This window comes from Alligator mississippiensis, chromosome 8, assembly GCF_030867095.1.
Source record: "Alligator mississippiensis isolate rAllMis1 chromosome 8, rAllMis1, whole genome shotgun sequence".
NCBI lineage: Eukaryota > Metazoa > Chordata > Crocodylia > Alligatoridae > Alligator > Alligator mississippiensis.
The window spans coordinates 6,260,181-6,278,497 of NC_081831.1; the positions used below are offsets into that span (position 1 = coordinate 6,260,181).

The 18,317-nt window shown below is 38.0% G+C and overlaps 1 protein-coding gene across 10 annotated transcripts in view; it reads left to right on the forward strand.

The window, feature by feature from the left end:
• Window positions 1–15,149, forward strand: part of BPTF (bromodomain PHD finger transcription factor) — a 75,790-nt gene extending 60,641 nt beyond the window's left edge. For 7 of the 10 annotated variants that reach the window (XM_059732044.1, XM_059732046.1, XM_059732049.1 and 4 more), the window contains 8 exons: window positions 342–424; window positions 2,043–2,268; window positions 3,675–4,033; window positions 7,567–7,740; window positions 8,564–8,756; window positions 9,798–9,882; window positions 11,894–12,080; window positions 14,249–15,149. In XM_059732044.1, coding sequence (XP_059588027.1) covers window positions 342–424; window positions 2,043–2,268; window positions 3,675–4,033; window positions 7,567–7,740; window positions 8,564–8,756; window positions 9,798–9,882; window positions 11,894–12,080; window positions 14,249–14,285 — 1,344 coding nt within the window. In that variant the 3' untranslated portion in view covers window positions 14,286–15,149. Of the gene's footprint in view, window positions 1–341; window positions 425–2,042; window positions 2,269–3,674; window positions 4,034–7,566; window positions 7,741–8,563; window positions 8,757–9,797; window positions 9,883–11,893; window positions 12,081–13,441 lie in introns of all 10 variants that reach the window. The other 3 variants (XM_019494300.2, XM_059732052.1, XM_059732047.1) reach the window with 2 other exon arrangements.
• Window positions 15,150–18,317: the final 3,168 nt, after the last annotated feature.

Here is an 18,317-nt window from a genome sequence, read left to right on the forward strand (position 1 = left end):
CAAATGAAAAAAAGGTTGAAAAGCACTAGTTTAGAGCCTAATTGTATTTTTAAATTCCAAGAAAAAGTTGTGAAAGCAAGCATTCCACTGCCACGTGACTAAAGTCCTATGGTACAGCAAAGAGCAGCAGACTAAAAGTAAAGCTGACTGAACTTTCATTGTCCAGAAATAGTAAAATTAAATTGAATTTCCCAGTTGTAATTTAAAACCCCCAAGTAGTGTAAATATGGGACTTACAAAGTTAAACAAGTAAGTAAAGTGTACCATTTTTTCCCCGAGTGCTGTCAGCAGCACTGGCTTAAGTTTTCAAGTTTTGTTTTGGATTTTGTGTTGTCCTCAAGGTGGTGATGAAACACAATGCTGTGATAGAGCACTTGAAGCAGAAAAAGACTCTGACCCCTGCTGAACGAGAGGAAAATCAGAGGTAGGCACACAATGCATTGTTAGCTATGGAGCCTTTTTTTCTGTTGAGCAAAATTTAGAAAAGCCTGCTTATGAGATTTTTTCATTTGAGATTTCAAATGACATATAAATAGTTGTTGACAAATCCACAATTTAGAAATAACGTTCCTAATAAATGAGCATTTGCACTCTACTGTAGTCAAATTTACGTTGATTTGTTTCCACTTATTAATTCAAAATAAATAACTAGCTTTGAGGGATCTCAAAAGGGAAATGGAAAGATTGTTCTATTATAGCGATGCCTGTTTCATTTTTGTTTGGGGTCTCCTTTGTTATGGTTTCTTAATTTCATTCCTTTTTTTTTGACAGCACCTTGTCTTCTGTTTTAATATTTTACCTCCCAGTCAGCAGACTGAAGTAGCGAGAAATGAAGATATTGTTATTCCATAGACTGGTGGGGATTTCATGCCTACACCTGGCAAACGCATATTTGGAGCATTCATGTCACTTGTTCTCCCATGGCCATTTTGACTTTTTTTACCCATCTAGCTAGTTCACTAAATAATCACAGCCAGTCATTTTGTGAATAGAGCTACCAAAGGGAACTACTACAAAGTCTTCCTTGGTCTTCACATCAGGGCACAGAAATAGCACTATGCAACTTAATTGCCCATTCATCTAGTATAACGAATGAAGTGACTAGTCAGTGACAGACTCACAAACTAAAGGCTGAAATTTGTCGGAGTTTATTTTTGGAAATATCCTAATTTGTGCTTAAAAAGACGAGCAACCTCTGTTCCTGGGAATGCCATCTTTCCTTCCTCCTCTCCCCAAAAAGCATAGTTTGTAGCAGTGCTTCTCTACCTACTACAAAACAGACCAGGCTATATAGCAATAGGATAGCAAAGAAGAGCAGAACAGATGAAGCATAAGGTATGAGGGGTTGCTCCTGAGGAAACCACTGGGAGTTATTGATCTGTATAGATAGAGAAGAATGGTCTGCTGCAACTTTCTTGGGTCAAAACAGCAAAGTTCAATTATCTGCAAAACAAAGAGCCTGTTTTGCACCATCCTGAGAGGTTTCAGGATTGGTTTTCATCCTGTAGGAGAATGCAAAACCTCTTTTCGAATGTTTTATGAGAAGTAGAATCTGTTTTCTGATTAAAACATGATTTTTTTTTTATTCAGGAAGAATTTTTTTGGGCCCAGGATTCACTGGTCACTTCTGATAGGATGGGAGGAAACTCTCACTCTTCTTTGAATGGGACAGAACAGGGACTTCGACCTGGGTATCCCATATCCCAAACTGAATGTCCCATGGGTATAGATTCATAGATGCTAGGGTCAAGTCCGACCCCTTGCCCTGGTTTGCCAGTTCTTTAACCATCATATGGCATATTTGGAGCCATATTAACCAGAGCCATGTCCGTCTGTCTTTGTCTAAACAGATAAAATGCTCCTGTGAGATGTTAGTCCAACAAATTCTGTTAGTGTAACCAAATCTATCTTTTAACTACCATTTTTAAGATGTAATAGTAGACCCTGTGATTTGTGTCGACTGTAATAATGAAATATTATTACTTTTGTAAGAGGCAACAAGGCTGCATGGCACAGTGTTCTGTTTTTTCCTCCTTTCCCAGAATGATAGTGTGTAACCAAGTGATGAAGTATATTTTGGATAAGATAGATAAAGAAGAAAAACAGGCAGCAAAGAAACGGAAGCGAGAAGAGAGTGTAGAGCAGAAGCGTAGCAAACAGAATGCTACCAAGCTCTCGGCTCTGCTTTTCAAACACAAAGAACAGCTGAAAGCTGAAATACTGAAAAAAAGAGCACTTCTGGACAAAGACCTACAAATTGAAGTGCAGGTAAGAGCAGCTCCTCCCAATGACCAGAGGGGTTTTTTTTGTTTTGGGGGAAATATTTCCATAATTATTTACCAGCTTATTTGTTGAGGTTTTGTGGAATTGGTTTCCCCACACACAGATCGGTGCAGATGTATCTTTTCCTTTTATGCCTCTGATGTTTATCTCACTGTTTCTTGCTGTTTCCTGAAATAGTTTTGGCATATTAGTCAGTGTGCCAAAACTTTCAATCTTGTGTCTCGTTGAACAAGATCAACTTGTAAGATGTATGTGTGGGGTGAGGGAGGAATAGAATTTCCTCTTGTACCTTCACCTCCCTCCAGAGGAAATAGGTTCCATTTCACTCCATTCCCATTTGAGTTCTATACAAATAGGGTGATATCTCTGCAGGAAGGGAAAGATCTGGATTAGAGGTGTTCTTTGTAGGTCCCCGCAAATTCTAGGGCTTGCTGTGTTTTGTTCCTTTTGTACTCGCTCTCTCTAAGGGCATCAGATCTCCAGGTGAGACACTGCAACAAAAATGTATGAAGGAATTTCAGGTAAAGGCCGCTCAGTTTTTATGAACTCTTTTCAGTCAACTCTCAGGAGAGCTTAGAAATGGTGAGCTACAAGAACTGGAACTGTGAAAGAGGGAATTTTGAACAAAGAGTTTCTTCTTCACTTAAGAGTTGAAGGAGCTGGAAAATTTGGAGTATGGTATTTATACCTGCCACCAGTGACCACGTGTCAGAGTTCTCCAATTGTTGTGGGAGTTGTCCCACTGTCTCACTAAACAGTGAAGATGCAAAAATGAGATTTCTGAGGGATGGTATTGAGTTGAAAGATTGTTACCCAGCGCTTTTCACACAAGATCCTGTGCCCTGTTCTTTCAGTGCCGTTTGACACCAGTTTAGTCTGCTGTTAAATGTCTCCGATCACCCTTTACCTGCCCAAGGAGTGACCAACACCGACTACAAACTGAAAATAGATCTCCCATATGGCCATGTACTTCTGTATTAACAGTTCTGTGCACACTATTTCAAATCCAAATGGCATAGTTTCCATTAATAGAAAACTATTAATTTTACTACTTTAATAAAATACCCGAAACCTCTGTGATAATTCTTTTAATTTTGAAGGCTGCCTCCACCCTATGGTTCTGCTTTTCTTTATCTGGTCTATTTATTAACCAGTTGCACTCTGCCTTCTCAACAGTCTTTTACGATAGAATTAGAAAGAAGGTTACTTATCCAATGATTACTGATAGACTCCTCTCTTTAACGTTGTGTTAATCTTGGATTTTGCACTTTAAGTTACGTAAGTGGTTTTTCCTCTTTTGAATGTAGCAGGATTTGAGGCTGGGTTCTGACCCTGTTATGAAATATTCTCACAAGGTGTCCTTTTTCTTTGCATTATTTAATCTGCTTTAGGAAGAGCTAAAGAAGGACCTGACGAAAATTAAGAAAGAAAAAGAAAAAGCACAGGCAGCTGCTGCTGCAGCGGCGGCGGCGGCGGCGGCTGCAGCTGCTGCTGCCGCAGCGGCGGCACCCCCGCCCCCACCTCCACCCCCACCCCCACCTCCACCTCCACCACCACAGCACACAACCAGCATCACATCCCCAACCACACCCCCCATGCCACTATCTTCCCAGAAGAGAAAACGAGAGGAGGAGAAAGAGTCTTCGGCTTCCAAGTCCAAGAAAAAAAAAATGATCTCTACTACCTCAAAGGAAACCAAGAAGGACACAAAGCTTTACTGCATCTGTAAAACGCCTTATGATGATTCTAAGTGAGTAGTGAAGGCTGCGTACTTGCATTTTGCATTGTTGGTCCAGCTTTAGTATTTAGTTCTTAGTCTGAGGTAGTTATTAGAAATGGTAGTAGAAAAAAATCAGGTGCTGTTGCAATGAGCATGCAGGTACTGAAGAATAAGCAGTCTGTGGATTACGCCCACAATTACCAATCTCTTAACTCTTGTGATTTATATTTTTCCTTGTTTGCATGTTTCCATTGTATGACCTTTCTGTCTCACATGCACATACTCTTTTATTTCACTCTGTTCTTTCTTTTGCCATTCTGCCTCTGCCTTGGAAGCGAATAAGTATGCCCTTGTGTTCCTTTTTAATGAGTAGGTGGTTGGTGTTCTTTAGAGAGATTTGGTACTGTCACCTTGGAAATAAGATTTTTCTGTAATTCACTGGCTAACACAGCTATTGGACTGCAGTTCATTTTGGACAGTGTTTCATGCTGAAATACCATTTTTATTTTTTAACACTATACCCTTGACTCCTGTTGAGTATAAAACGTAAATCAAACTAAAAATGTAAGTCAAACTAAAAAAATGCCATATTACCCAATATGGGGATGGAAGCATTTGACAAAATGAAAACTGCAGTTCCCCATAAAATTCTGGTTGTGGAAAGGAAAAGTCATGCCCTAATGGAAAGGGAGCGCTTCATAACTTTAAGTTTGTGAAGAAGTTAGTAAATGATGGACTTCATAGCTCATTCAATTGGAATTGGATGTTAAGCATTTCACCTCTAGTTTATTGGCTGTAATCCTGCTCAAGTCAGCAGCGAGCCGAGCTGCTTTTGTCTGAGCTGCATGACGGCAAATGTAAACTTAGTTTGGTCTTGGTGGATGTGTGTCCACTTAACAAAAATGACTTAATTGTAAAAGGACTAATTGGCGTCGTTAGTAGTTTCAGTGGCAGTGCCAAGAATTAAAAGTCATGGAGACTGAACTATACTTTAACCCAATTAGTGCTTTTTCCAGGTCAAAGTTGAGTTTACTTGTATACCTTTCATATTGACATAGCTCCCATCATTATGGCATTGTGTCAGTGTGGGGAAGTTTTAAACTGTAGCCTTATGCTGCAGTTGGTTCGGAGCGAGAACTGTAGCTTCGTATCTGCCACTGATCCATCTCCCTCAATGGGAAAAGTGCTGTATTAGACTTCATTGCTCCGTAAACTTAGCAGGATACCCTGTTCTCATTTAGCAATGGCAAAGTGAGCACAAGCCACGTCCGTTTCCTTACTTGGTAAAGCACTGGAAACCTCTTCCAGGAAAATAATGTGAATTCACCAAATTGCATGATTGCATGGACTTGGTCCGTTACCCATTCAAGGCAGCTGGAATCTCTCCATTGACTTCAGTGGGTATTGAATTGAGCCCATAAAAAATATGTGATGACAAAGTGCATCCTCACAGTCTAAAAGGAGGAGACCTTTACTTGAGTAACAGAAGGAAGATTTTACACACGTGCAGTGTGAACAGTCTAGAAACTGCTGTAGCAATATGATTCAGTCTTGCTGCTTTACTTAGAAATATAATGATTTAAAATTTATATATAGGATGACTACAGTGCTGAGCTGAAATGTATTTTAACTTATTCACTATTAGGCTGGCAAAGAGCTTATTTGAAAAAAATGACTTTGCTTGGTGTCTTAATAAATGAAATGGGCTTCAGATACCTCCTTTTGTGCTGGTATCGTCTGCATTTCAGATGAGAGAAATACAGCTCAAATTCATTCTTGAAACTTGAGCTGCTCCTGAGAGAGAACCTGTAAGATGAGAAAAGGTACTTCATAAATTTGTTGGAATGCACTGAACTCAGCGAGATCTTCTTAGCTTGTGTATTTTTAGGAGTTTGCTGCAGGTCTTTCACATGTAGTTCTTCAGTAATGACACTGAATTCTGTTAAGGATTTGCTCATATCTTCTGGATGTGGAGCGGGTCAGTCAGGGTATCCTTCTAAAGTTTATATTTGTAATTTCCCACTTGCCGATTAAAAACATTGCGTGAAGGTGGCCCTGTAGCCTAGAGGCAAGGCAAAACATCCATATTTTAGATCTGATTTTGCTACCAGACCTGCGGGAGCTGTCACACTGGGGGGCATGGTGCTCTTGTTCCATGAAGTTTCAGAAGAAAGCAGCAGAAAGAAGCATTGTGCCAGACTGAGCTGTTCTAAAGGAAGTGTCAGGAAGGGAAATGCAGCTGGTCCTGTGCAGAATGATTGTTCGTTAGATTTTTGGATGCGACTGACTGGATAAAGGAAGAAGGGAAGAAATAAGTTGTCAAGGAAATTTTGGAGTGACCCATGGGTAGGGAAGCATTTATTAAACTCAGCAGTGCGGTCTAGATGAGGCTTGTTGCAATGGGAAGTCTTGGTGCACGTTCCAAGACGTTGTTTGGAGATGTTTGTTTCATGGATCATATAATGCAGGCCATCCTAGCGTATAGCCAGTTTATTTGCCTCATAACTGTCCAGTGCCTGATGTAGATTAGGGGAAAGTAGCATCAAAAGTTAGTACATAGAAGGTAACATGTGACAAAAGGTTTATTAATTCTTTAGAAGCCTGAGAATCTGCATCAGTTTGCATTTGGCTAGGCAGAAAGAGGGAGTGAGGAGCCTAACATTTTTTGTCCCCCATGGTTGATTGTGCTAGTCCTAGGTACATTTTGGGATATCCATACACAAAGTGCTGTCAAACATCCTTGCATAATATCCTACGAGTTTCTTACACCATTCTGTGCAAGGTCCATTCACATGATTCTGTATGGGATTTTTGTTTTTGTACCTTCCCCAGCTCCCCTTCACTTCGTGTCATACCATATCTGGTTCTGTCACGTAGTTTTGTCTGAGAACAGGCATTTATTCTCCAAAGAATAGTCTGCATCCCAATTCGTTATAATTCTGAGAAGCTGAATCTCTGTTTTTGGGCTCCCGCACAGAAATTAAAGAATGATGACATCCATTGTCCTCGCACAATTTTCCTTCACATCATGTTATACCAATATGTATTCTACACATGGCTGGTATGCATGTTCCTTGTAGTATACTTGTAACTTCTAGTTAATGTTTGCGCTTTGCTTTGTTTTTTTTTAAATTAACTAAGACCTACATTTTCAAATCTTAAGAAACTGCCTTGAAGATGAAGTGGCTTCTGAGCTGCTGTTTTGAAAATGTAAATCTTTTTCTTTGGCCTTGTCTTTTTGTGCCTTTTACAGTTTTTTCACATATATGCTCATACAAGAGAGATGTTTTCAGTCCAATTTTTTTCAAAGTCCAGTACATATCAATTGACCTGTGTTTTATTACACTGTCCTTTGAAATTGGCCCAACTGACTTTATCGACAGTATAGCCGCAGCAACAGATGCAAGTTTTGCAAGGATAGAATGGCAGGAGACAGAGAAACCAAGTCAGGAAACTGCAGAAGCAGGCAGTATGCAAGTGCATCAGAAACAGGAATGCAGGGAAAAGTGCCATGCCATTTGAAATGACAATTACATTGTCATTTTCATTGTGAATACTTTTAGGTTCTATATTGGCTGTGATCTTTGTACTAACTGGTTTCATGGAGAATGTGTTGGCATCACAGAAAAGGAGGCTAAGAAAATGGATGTGTACATCTGTAATGATTGTAAACGGGCACAAGAGGGCAGCAGTGAGGAATTGTACTGTATCTGCAGAACACCTTATGATGAGTCACAGTGAGTTCTGATAAGAACCTCTTATTTAATATTTAGGTAGCAAACTGCACTGACGTTGGTTACTTTTCCTTGCAAAGAGAAAAAAAAAATATTCTGCATATATTGTATCCCGTAGTATTACAAATTCCTTTTCAATATTTCTTTTTTTCCCCCAAATATTGCTTTACAGTGACTATATTGGGTATGTAGGAAAAGTGAAGTTTTTAATGTGTGTTTAATTTTTAAAAGGGAGGTAGAAAGATTTAACACAAAATTTGAGTGCATAGTTGGGACTCTCAGTGCTTGAAATTATAGTATCTTGTGTGATTTTTAGGTTAGAAAAATTATTTTGAGCATGGGGTATATGGGTTGTACCTACTTTTATGGCTTCGTGTTACCAGAATACCCCTGCTATAGTCATCTACAAGATCTTGGCTTCCATCTGAAAAATGTTTGTCAGAGGGTTGAAACGGGAGCCCAAGAAAGTAGTTCTGTTTACATACCTGAAATGTTTCTGGAATCGCTTGTTGTGTGAAACATCTGGCATCACACTGATACTTTGATCTTTAAATCTGATAAGGGACGTTTGAGACGTTGATTTCTTGAAATTACTTCTCTAATTTTACACTACAGATAATTGTGAAATAAAATTGTAAAGTAATTCAGGATTTAATTTTATTTGTAAATGCTAAGTCTGCATGACTGAATTGTCATGTTTACAACAAAAATGGCATGTTAAGTACAGCTTCTTATCATGCAAAGCACCTGGTACAAAATATTGTGAACCTGAGTTTTTTAAATGAAAAGGATAATATCACTAATATTTTCCTTTCGGATCTTGCAGATTTTACATTGGCTGTGACCGATGTCAGAACTGGTATCACGGGCGCTGTGTCGGTATTTTGCAAAGTGAGGCAGATCTCATTGATGAGTATGTCTGTCCTCAGTGTCAGTCTACAGAAGATGCCATGACCGTACTCAGTCCACTGACTGATAAAGATTACGAAGGATTAAAAAGAGTACTACGTTCTTTACAGGTGAGGAAAAAGCATATACTGGGAGAGGAGCATACTTGGCATGCTCTAGGTAGAGTAGAAATTTATGTAAAAGGTCTTTGTTTAAGACTGATATTTGATCTCCTGTAGCTTCTAAACGTCTTAAGGATAAGTAATGAGCTGCTTTTTCTGTATGAAACAGCACCCTGAAATACCTTAAATGCTATTGTGTGTTAATGCTAACTGGAAGAAAGCCACTGCCTCCAAGTTAGGGATGGACTTGGAACAGGGTTTGGTTTGGTTTGGTTTTGAATGAAAGAGCATAACTACTGAGTTGGAAGTACAGGAAGCTGACAGTCAGACTACGAAGAGCAGATCAGTAGCCTTTTGGGGTAGTTAGTGGAAGGTGTCAACAGAAATAGCAAAAGTAGTATTCTAATTATGTAATTTGACTTGCAAATCAAAAGTTGGATAGGCATTAATGAATTTGCTGGACTGAATTTTTAAGCAGTAAAAGACTTATCATTAGATTCTTCTTTAATACAAGATCACCTCTGAAGATTGATCCCTTCGTGCAGGTGATTGCATGCTGGCAAGAAAAATGAAACACCTCACGATGTGTTATAGTGTTCTTGTTGGTTTAAATGCCATCCCAAAGCCTGCCTTTGCAGACATTAAAAAATTAGCAGCAGAATAATGCAGTAAGTAACACGCAGCAAAGTAATCTTGGTTTGCCATTGCATGGATGTTTTTGGTGACAAATTTTAGAATACAAGTGAAAACTTGCAGGTGGAAAAACAATAATGATCCAGTTTTAAAAGTATGCAGCACCCTCAGCTTTTACAGAATTCAATGCCGGCTTCCTCACTAGTTTAAGCTAGCGCCCTGTACTGTTCAGTTGTATCGTATCATAAGGCAAACTACCCGTTACACCAAATTGTACATTTATAAAATAAAAATGACTCTTTGCTTGGGGACTAGACCAAGTTCAGCAAATTGTGCTACAGTCATTCCCAAAACTAGCATGAATGAAAACGAGGTAATAATTTGTAACACGTTTGTAATTCTTTTCTTTCTTGATAGGCTCACAAGATGGCATGGCCATTCCTAGAACCAGTGGATCCCAATGATGCACCAGATTATTATGGTGTTATCAAAGAACCTATGGGTAAGGTGCTTCTAAAATATAGCAAGATGTGCTAGGTGGTGACAAGCCAGTAATGTGAATTCAAAATATACCCATATAGATTGTCTTCATCCAGAGATTCCCTTGTGCTTTTGAAATGCAACCTCATTATGGAGATTGGTAAACCTGAGACAAATGTATGTGGCTTACCTATTAGCACATAAAAAGTAATCTGGCAGAGCCAAAATACAGCTAAATTCCCACTTCTTAAGCCTATCCTTCCTACTACATGCAGCAAAGCCCAATTTTCTTTATTTCTGTAGTTACTTTCAAACAGGGTCAGTTGGACCACTATAGCCTTTTTGCTCTTTGTCCACACTCAGTACTTCCCAGAGAGAGAGATACATACTCATGATGATTAAGAAAGAAGCTTATTTTAGTAAGGTGATAATATATGTGTGACTTAAGTAAGACAAGAATGAAGGGTTTAAAAGCAGTCTTCATTTGATTTGATAATCAACTGCAGAAACTTTGATTATTCTTAAAGCTATGAAGAAAAGAGAGATTTTTGTCTGGAGACAAAGGTTGCAGTGGTCTCGTGTTTTTGCAGTGGTCCGATCAAATCTTTCTGGCTAAGCAGGATTGGATAGACTTGGATACAAGGCATTGAAGGAGAATCCCACCTGCTTCAAGAAATGTTGTTGCTCACTGTTTCTTCCCTCCTTTTAAACTATAATGCCTCTTCATAGGTAGGGATCATTGTGTCACTGGAGCTGCTGTCTTTTGGGGGTATGGAGAGCCAGGACACTGTTCTTGCCACAACATTTGGAAAGCTAATTGTTGTGTCCTGGCAAAAATAGAGTTTTTACCTGAATTTTCTTGAATTTCCTAGCCTTGGTATTTAGTAGTGTTACTGTAAAACTGCTGTTAGAGATGACAGCAATTGTCGATTAAAAATTGGTTCCTTTTTGAATTTGTAAAGTGATTTGGATGTCCATTGGGATCAGGGATGATTTATACTCGTACTGTTGTTATCCTGGTGCCTCATTAATCTAAGAATAATTTTTAAAATAACTTGCTAAAGAGTTAGTTTAAATTAACAGAAAAGAGCTTGTTGCATAGTCGAAACCATCATTTTAATTTCTCTTGTGGGTAAACAGTGCTAGGAAACGCCAAGTGATATCATTATGACCAATTATATAATAATGAGGTTACACTGAGAGTTTTGACTGCAAGGAAGGCTACGTGTTATGGATGAGAACAGTTGTTATCAGTGTTAACAAATGTTTTAAGAACATAGGCCTGGGAGGACTCTTTGGGCCAGTCACAGTTTTGACATTGGTAGGATAAGACAAAAACGCTTCAGAGGAATTCTGCTAAGGGAGGTAATATTATTTTTTTCTTCAGCCAAAGTTGTGCTGCTAATTTACATGGTTTCAATTTTAATTCACTTTTTCTTCTCCCTGTTTTTAATTAGTACCTGCATAAAGCAAGCCTGCTAATACTTAGTTTATCTGTCCCTGCTATTTTATTTAGTCTGCCCTTGTCAGTGGGAGATGGGAGCTCTTGGCATTTCAGATTCAGGTCCTTCAAGTCTGCTTTTTTTGTGATCATTAGCAGCTGATGATCTCTGTCTGGTCCTACTGCTTGTTTTTCATTTGAATTCCCAATCCATTTAAATTGGAAGTCAAGTTTTATGCACTGATTAGCTAGAATATTTAAAGGGTTGGGGAGGGGGGGGAGGCAAAATACAGGATATAGAATCCCCACATGCTCTTCTTGCATTTTATGTGTTCAGTGTTTTCCTAAAATGTAACTAGCTCCTCAAGAGGTTTAAAAAATTTGAATTGCTGTAACTAGATTGGGTCCATTACACATGGCGTGTAGAGTCCTGTGAGATGGGAACAAGCATATAGTTTGAAGGAGACTCCTCAGCTCACACCATGTTGTAAGGAGCAAGCCAGTTGTCCTTTCACTCCCAACATTTTGTCACTGTGAACTTTGTCAGGGGGACAGAAGAGCTCTTATTTAAAATATCTGTTTCTTTTTGAAGACCTTGCTACCATGGAAGAGAGAATACTGAAGCGTTACTACAAAAAGGTGACAGAGTTTGTGGCGGATATGACCAAAATTTTTGATAACTGTCGTTACTACAATCCAAGTGACTCCCCTTTCTACCAGTGTGCAGAGGTTCTTGAATCATTCTTTGTACAGAAGCTAAAAGGTTTCAAGGCAAGCAGGTAAGCAGAAGAGTTTCCAGTTCATTGTCACTGTTGTGCTATTGCTTAAAATCTTACTGCCATAAATGTATCCTTATGCACACATCTAACAATCTGGCACGCTCCGTATGCTTGTTAATATAGTTACGTTGTGAAAGGCAAGAATCTACTCAGTAAATTCCAGCTGTTGATTTTTGTCTAATTTAAGGACTTAAACCTGCTTCCATTAAAGTTACTTTGTAATACTTGTAGACCTGAATCACACACCATCAAATATGGACAGTGTCATAACTGCAAAAAAAATTAGCAGCAACATAGCTAACACTTTTTCAGTTATTACTTCCAAAAAGCAAATCAACAGGATCAGCTCCTTATCTGATTCTAGGTTTTAATGATGCATGTTTTAAGTTAGTTGTGTTCTGCTCCATGCCATGTTCTTTCCACTCATTAAAAAAGATGGTCTCTATTCCAGCTAGTATCCAGGCTGAGAGAGAGTCTAACGTGTGCCAAAATAAACAAGTTTATTACTTAGCTAACATCCCACCTTTTCTTTGTTAGTATTATTTCCGATGAAATCTATTCACCCCCATTTCAGGGAAGCTGTGGCAAATTGAAATAACTCAGAATTGCGAATGCTAGTTAAAAAAACCCAAACAAACCCTTAACTTTAAGTTACCTGTCTTCAGGAAAAGACTGCTTCAAGTTATTTTGTCCAAAACCAGGTTTCTAAATCATACTGTCTGCCCAGTGTGCATGCTACTGACTGTTTTTCAGAATTAAGAACCATACGGCCTTGAGCAGAGTACCATGTACATACATGTGAGCTGTAGTGCGATAGTTATGTTATATTTGGGCAGTTAGCAGGGCCGTTAAGGTTCAGGCTAGCATACTCCTTAACGTTTGTACAATAATGCACATATCCCCTGCATCATTGCAGCTCTGCATCACAGCAGTAAACCACCTGTAACTTAATTACAAGTATGGCTATAATACAAATCAGCTTTAATCAGAATGTGACTTGTGTACAGGCAATAGATTTTTGTCACTTTTACCATTGAAACTGAATCATGGGAGGCTTTTATCCAAGCCAGTTAAACAATTAATTGCAACTAAAAATTGCACTTTTCCATACTTGTAGAAGTTTCCCAGTCTTTCAGATGGGACAGATGTAAGGTCCTGGGGGAGGTAGGGCTACTTGTAGCAATCAAGCATTGTTCCTTCTGATTTCATTTTGTGACATCTGCGTTTGTGGTGGTCACTTGCTCATGCTTGTGTCGTCTTGTTATAATTTGTTTATCCAGCATTCCCTGCTAATTGCATTGCTGCATCTTATTTGTTGCGCTTCTTTGTTTACACCATCCATATTCTTTCTTTTCTTGCAGATTGTGATATCTTTAGTCTGAACTTTTTAACTGGAATCAGAACTGGATGTTGGGTCACTTTCTTTTATTGTGTAGTACCATGACATTTAACTGCCCTAAAAATACAAAAAAAACCCAGATCACTTGTCCAAATATTAATTAGTACTTTAAAATGGAAACTGTCATTTGTCAGCAGCCATGTTGGTAGACAAAAATGTATTAAAAAGAGTATATTGCTTCTTTTGAATACTGTATTGAGAATAATGTCATAACGTTAATCTTAAAAACCATGTATTTTCAATGAATTATTTGCAGTCGCTAGTTAATAAAACTGTGAACTTTAGAGAAGAGACCTGCAGCACTCTGATCAGCAGAAATGTGGTTTTAATTTTACTGTTCAGTTTTGGTTTTGTTTTTTGGGGTTTTTTTTTTTTACATATGAACACTAATTCAAAGACTTCCACATAGGTTTACATCAGCTACATTTTATTAGAAGTGATTGCGCCCTTATGAATTGTCCTTATGCCTTCCCGATGAAATTGTCTTTATTCCTTCTCGATGAGAGACTGCTATTTTGTGAACTGAACTAGGAAAATATATTCCTGGCATTTTTCATAGTCCAGTTGAAGCATCTTCTTTTGTAAACAATGGACTCCTTTTGTATTCGAGGTCAGAGATGCTTGTTTTAAAAGTGCTCGCCTGCAAATGATGAATCGGAAACAACATGGCTGCAGTCCCCCGATAGTAATTGACCTATGGCATCCTCTAACAAGTGTGTTCTCCCAAACAAAGGGTGCTTAATTATTCACTCTTTTGTGTATTCTGCAGGTCTCATAACAACAAACTGCAGTCTACAGCTTCTTAGAGTTCAGCGTGTTAATGTAACACACAGAGCAAGAATCTGGTTGTCTGAAAATTTTTAATTAAGAAGCCAGATGTTTTTAGTCAGGTTATCCTGACGAGACTTGATGTAAACTGCCTTTTTATTGGTCACAACAGTCAAATTATATTCTTGGCTTATTTTGTCCAAAGGACAAAGGAATAAAAATCAGCAGCACCACTTTCTTGTCAAGATCAAATTGTTGTACTATTGTGGCAGAAGCAGGAAAACTGTCTTTTGTTGAAGGAGAGAGAAAGCAAGCAAGCAAGAAAAAGATACAGTAAATGGAGTCAAATTTAACTCCATGGAAATGCCACGTCTGTTCTTCAGTGAAGAAGCTGGTTTAAAGTCCACACAGAAAACTTTGACTGTATTTATTTATTGTTGCAAAAAAGACGCTTTTTTATTGCTGCCCTCATTTGTCAGCTAATTATTTTTTCTTATAAAATCCAGCCCCGGTTACATGTAATCCATTCTGTATCTTAACATGATTCCTGTAGGTAAAAGTACAAGACCTCTAGATGTCTTTTCTTTCTATGAAAGGAGCTGCTATGTACACATGTGCACACAGACAACTGGGAATCAACAATGAGTTTATCATTCATGGTAGATAAAAACAATTAAGCTTGCATAAAAGTTGGGCTAAGTGGTCATGGACTACAGACTGTTGCCTTGAATATAACAGTACAATTTGTCATTTACTCTGCACCAGACTGAAATGAGTAAAATCTATTTGAAGGTATCTTGTTTGTAAACATTTGTCAGATTCTAATTTTTTTCTTTTGTATTAAAATTCAAAATATGGATGTATATGAAACAAAATAAATGGAGATAATTGTTCTCCCCACAGATGTAGGTGTCTTTTGAATGTGCGCTAATATGTTTGTGATGTTTGGGGGGGGTCCTGTTCTAATATGTAAGTATCCCGAGTAGTAAGGGAGGGAAAGGTAAGATGAGTGGAAAGGGAAATGTGACTTTATTTTTGCTACAACAGTAGCATTTATTTCTTTGTATTCTTAAGCAACTGCTGCCCCTTTTAAAAAAAAAAAATTAATCTACAATGGTGCCATAATTGTGTATCAGATACTAAAGGAAGTAACATGAGACATTTCATTGTTGACTCCTGAATTAAAGTAGTGAGCAAAGTATCATCCAGGGATGAAGAAGTACTAAGTATTTGTAATTATATCTCTGAAGGGCATTGTAAGTGGTTTTGTCTCTTCCTATACAAGGAAAGCCAGTGTGAGGGATAAATGGAAGCCAACAGAGTGAGATGTGATTTGCACCTCTCTCTCGACTCTCTCTCTCACCCCCATTGCACGTTACTTATGTAACTGACCTTTTCTTATTAACCGTTTCCAATAAATCATCCAAGATTTCTGCAGCTCTACAACCATTTTTCTAGATTTTGCACTAATTCATGATTGCTTTGTCTGACAGTGACCTGCGATTTACCTAATTATGGAGAAGCTTCCCTTGGGTTTAACCTCACCCTGCTATGCAAGACCCTTTCCTGTTAATTTCTTAGAAGTAAGACACTGCTACTGACCACAGTTCTCTTACAATTACAGGCTCAGGTGTACAGGTTCTTCTGGGTTAATTTTATCTAATAAACCCCAAATGTTTTTGTACATACAATGTTGTCATTTAACCGATATGTGAAAACTTAAGACAATTAATTGTTCAGTGTGAAAACAAAACCCGTTCAATGCTTCTTGAAATTACAAGTAGTTGCATTTAGATTATGTTGTCCTTTGATTTTTTTTTTAAATGCTACATATTGTATGCATTGTTGTTTAATGGGAGAAGGAGAATTCTCAAGTTTACGTTTTGAAAATTCTTGACATCTCATCACAGCTTCACAGTGTTTCTGTATTATTTATTCATATATAAATATGACATTTAAAACTTTTCTAACTGTAGGCAATACTATGTTTTTAACAAATTGTGGCAAAATGAAGAGTACTTTTTTGTACCTAATACAACATTTCATCCTAGACAAATAAAGTAATGTGTTTGACATCAGATTTGGTGGACTTCCTGATGAAATGCTGGTTGATGATGTATCATATGTAGCTCTTGACATTGCCAGATTGTAAATAACTGCCTGGAAGTCATTTTTTTTTTTTTTTTTTGACAAGGGAAATGTTAAACTCGTGTGTAAACTTTCATGTTGTTGAAATCTCTGTTCCATTTTTCTATTGCTGTGTAATACATGGAGACATTTTCTGGTTTTATCCTCTGTAAGGTTTTTATGGTCTTAAGTGATATTTCTGAAAAAATACATTGATATCGTCTGCAGGAAGAATACCGTTCCTGTAAATATACTGAAAAAAACGTCCTTACTATTCAGTTTTTGAGGGAGCTCGAATATGAGCTTGGGGTGTATTGTGTCGCTCCAGTGACCACCTTCCTTTTAATGTCTCTTTGTATTATAACAATGTAAATTTCGGAGTTTCCGTTATGTTTTAACGTGGGTTTTGGGGGACCTGAACTAACCTCATTTCACATAATGTTCTTCATGATTTTGTCGTCCAAGCTCCCCAGACTGACTTGAACGGGGTGCAGTTGTTCCTTAATTTAAATTTAATTCAAAATCTTCTAATCCCCATGAATTGTCGTCTTATGATGTATTCGTAGCAGGTTTGGGTAAACCTCTGGAGAGAGTGTAAAGTTTTATGTACTCTGCATTTCACTTGATTGGCTGCAAAATATTCATGTTTGTCCTGCTGATGGGGAAAAAAAATCACTGGAATTGACTTAGAAATGTTTCTTCTGAGGTAAGAGACTGTACAGCTGCTTGTTTGGAAATGTCTTTGGGTGAATCAGTACTAAAGGGACACTGTCATTTACTTATTTTTTAAACTTTTTGATCTTCATTGTTTGTAATGAACCAGCATAGAAGCTTGAAAATAAATGTCCCTACCAGATTTGTCCTTCTTGTTGGCTAAACTGTCCTCTCTCTAGTAGTGCGTGTGGCTACTCTCGCGTACTTCTGTCTGTGCACAAGCATCATTGCTAGTAGACTATTGATGTTACTGTTGACATGTCATTTGAAGCCTTGTTCAAATTGCAGCATTGGCCATCGGCCACTGGTGCTCATTGGAATTTGTCTTGCTGTGGGGTGGTGGGGGTTTTCCCCTGAAGGGCACGTAGAATCGGAGGGACATTTCCTGAAGCGTTAGCAATTTCCAAACCTTGACAGTGTCCCTTTAATGAAGATGGAACGGATTTGTAACCTGTTACATGCACCTCATCCACCATCCCAGCTCCCACAAACAATAAGCTAACAAAACTGTAAACTGTTTTTAATAATGAAATCATAAAAGTCTGTATTCAGCAATATTGAGCAAAACTATGAAAGAAGGTAGCTGTACTATATACTGATTTTTCTATTAGCTATGTACTTTCCTATGTGTTTAATACATTTTTCTATATGCTTATTAATCTGTCCCACACTGGCTAATGATTGCAAGACTGATAATGTGATTGAGGAGGGAATTTGCAAACCATCAGAGGAATCATTTGGATGCTTCTGGGCAGACACTAAGTAAAGAAAAAACATCTCCTTTATTTTTTTTTTTTCTTTTCACTCCTTTGACTGAAGTCCAACTTCTAATTTAGAAAACTTCCCAACACACAACCTGAGAGCAGTATCCCTCTAAATCTCTTGAGGTGAAGTTTTTTAGGTAGCATAGTCTAAGATCCTGGAAGAGCAGTCCAGATTATTATATTTAGCGCTTTTTCTTCAGTATCTGATGTCCACATTTTGTGGATTTTAATACCAATAAAAACGTGCTAAATTTGGCAAAAATTCGAAACAATGAAGAGTTAGGCTAACACCCCAGGTAATCTAATCTGTCAGCAGCACTGCTCAGCTCTTAATTAAATATGCTAACAAAATAAAAGGAAGACCAGCTCCTCTCTTCTCAGGGAGAGTAAGATGATTTTATAATGCATAAGGGGAAATAAAACATCTTGCCACTTCACCCACCTTCAGTAATAGAGTGATGTCCT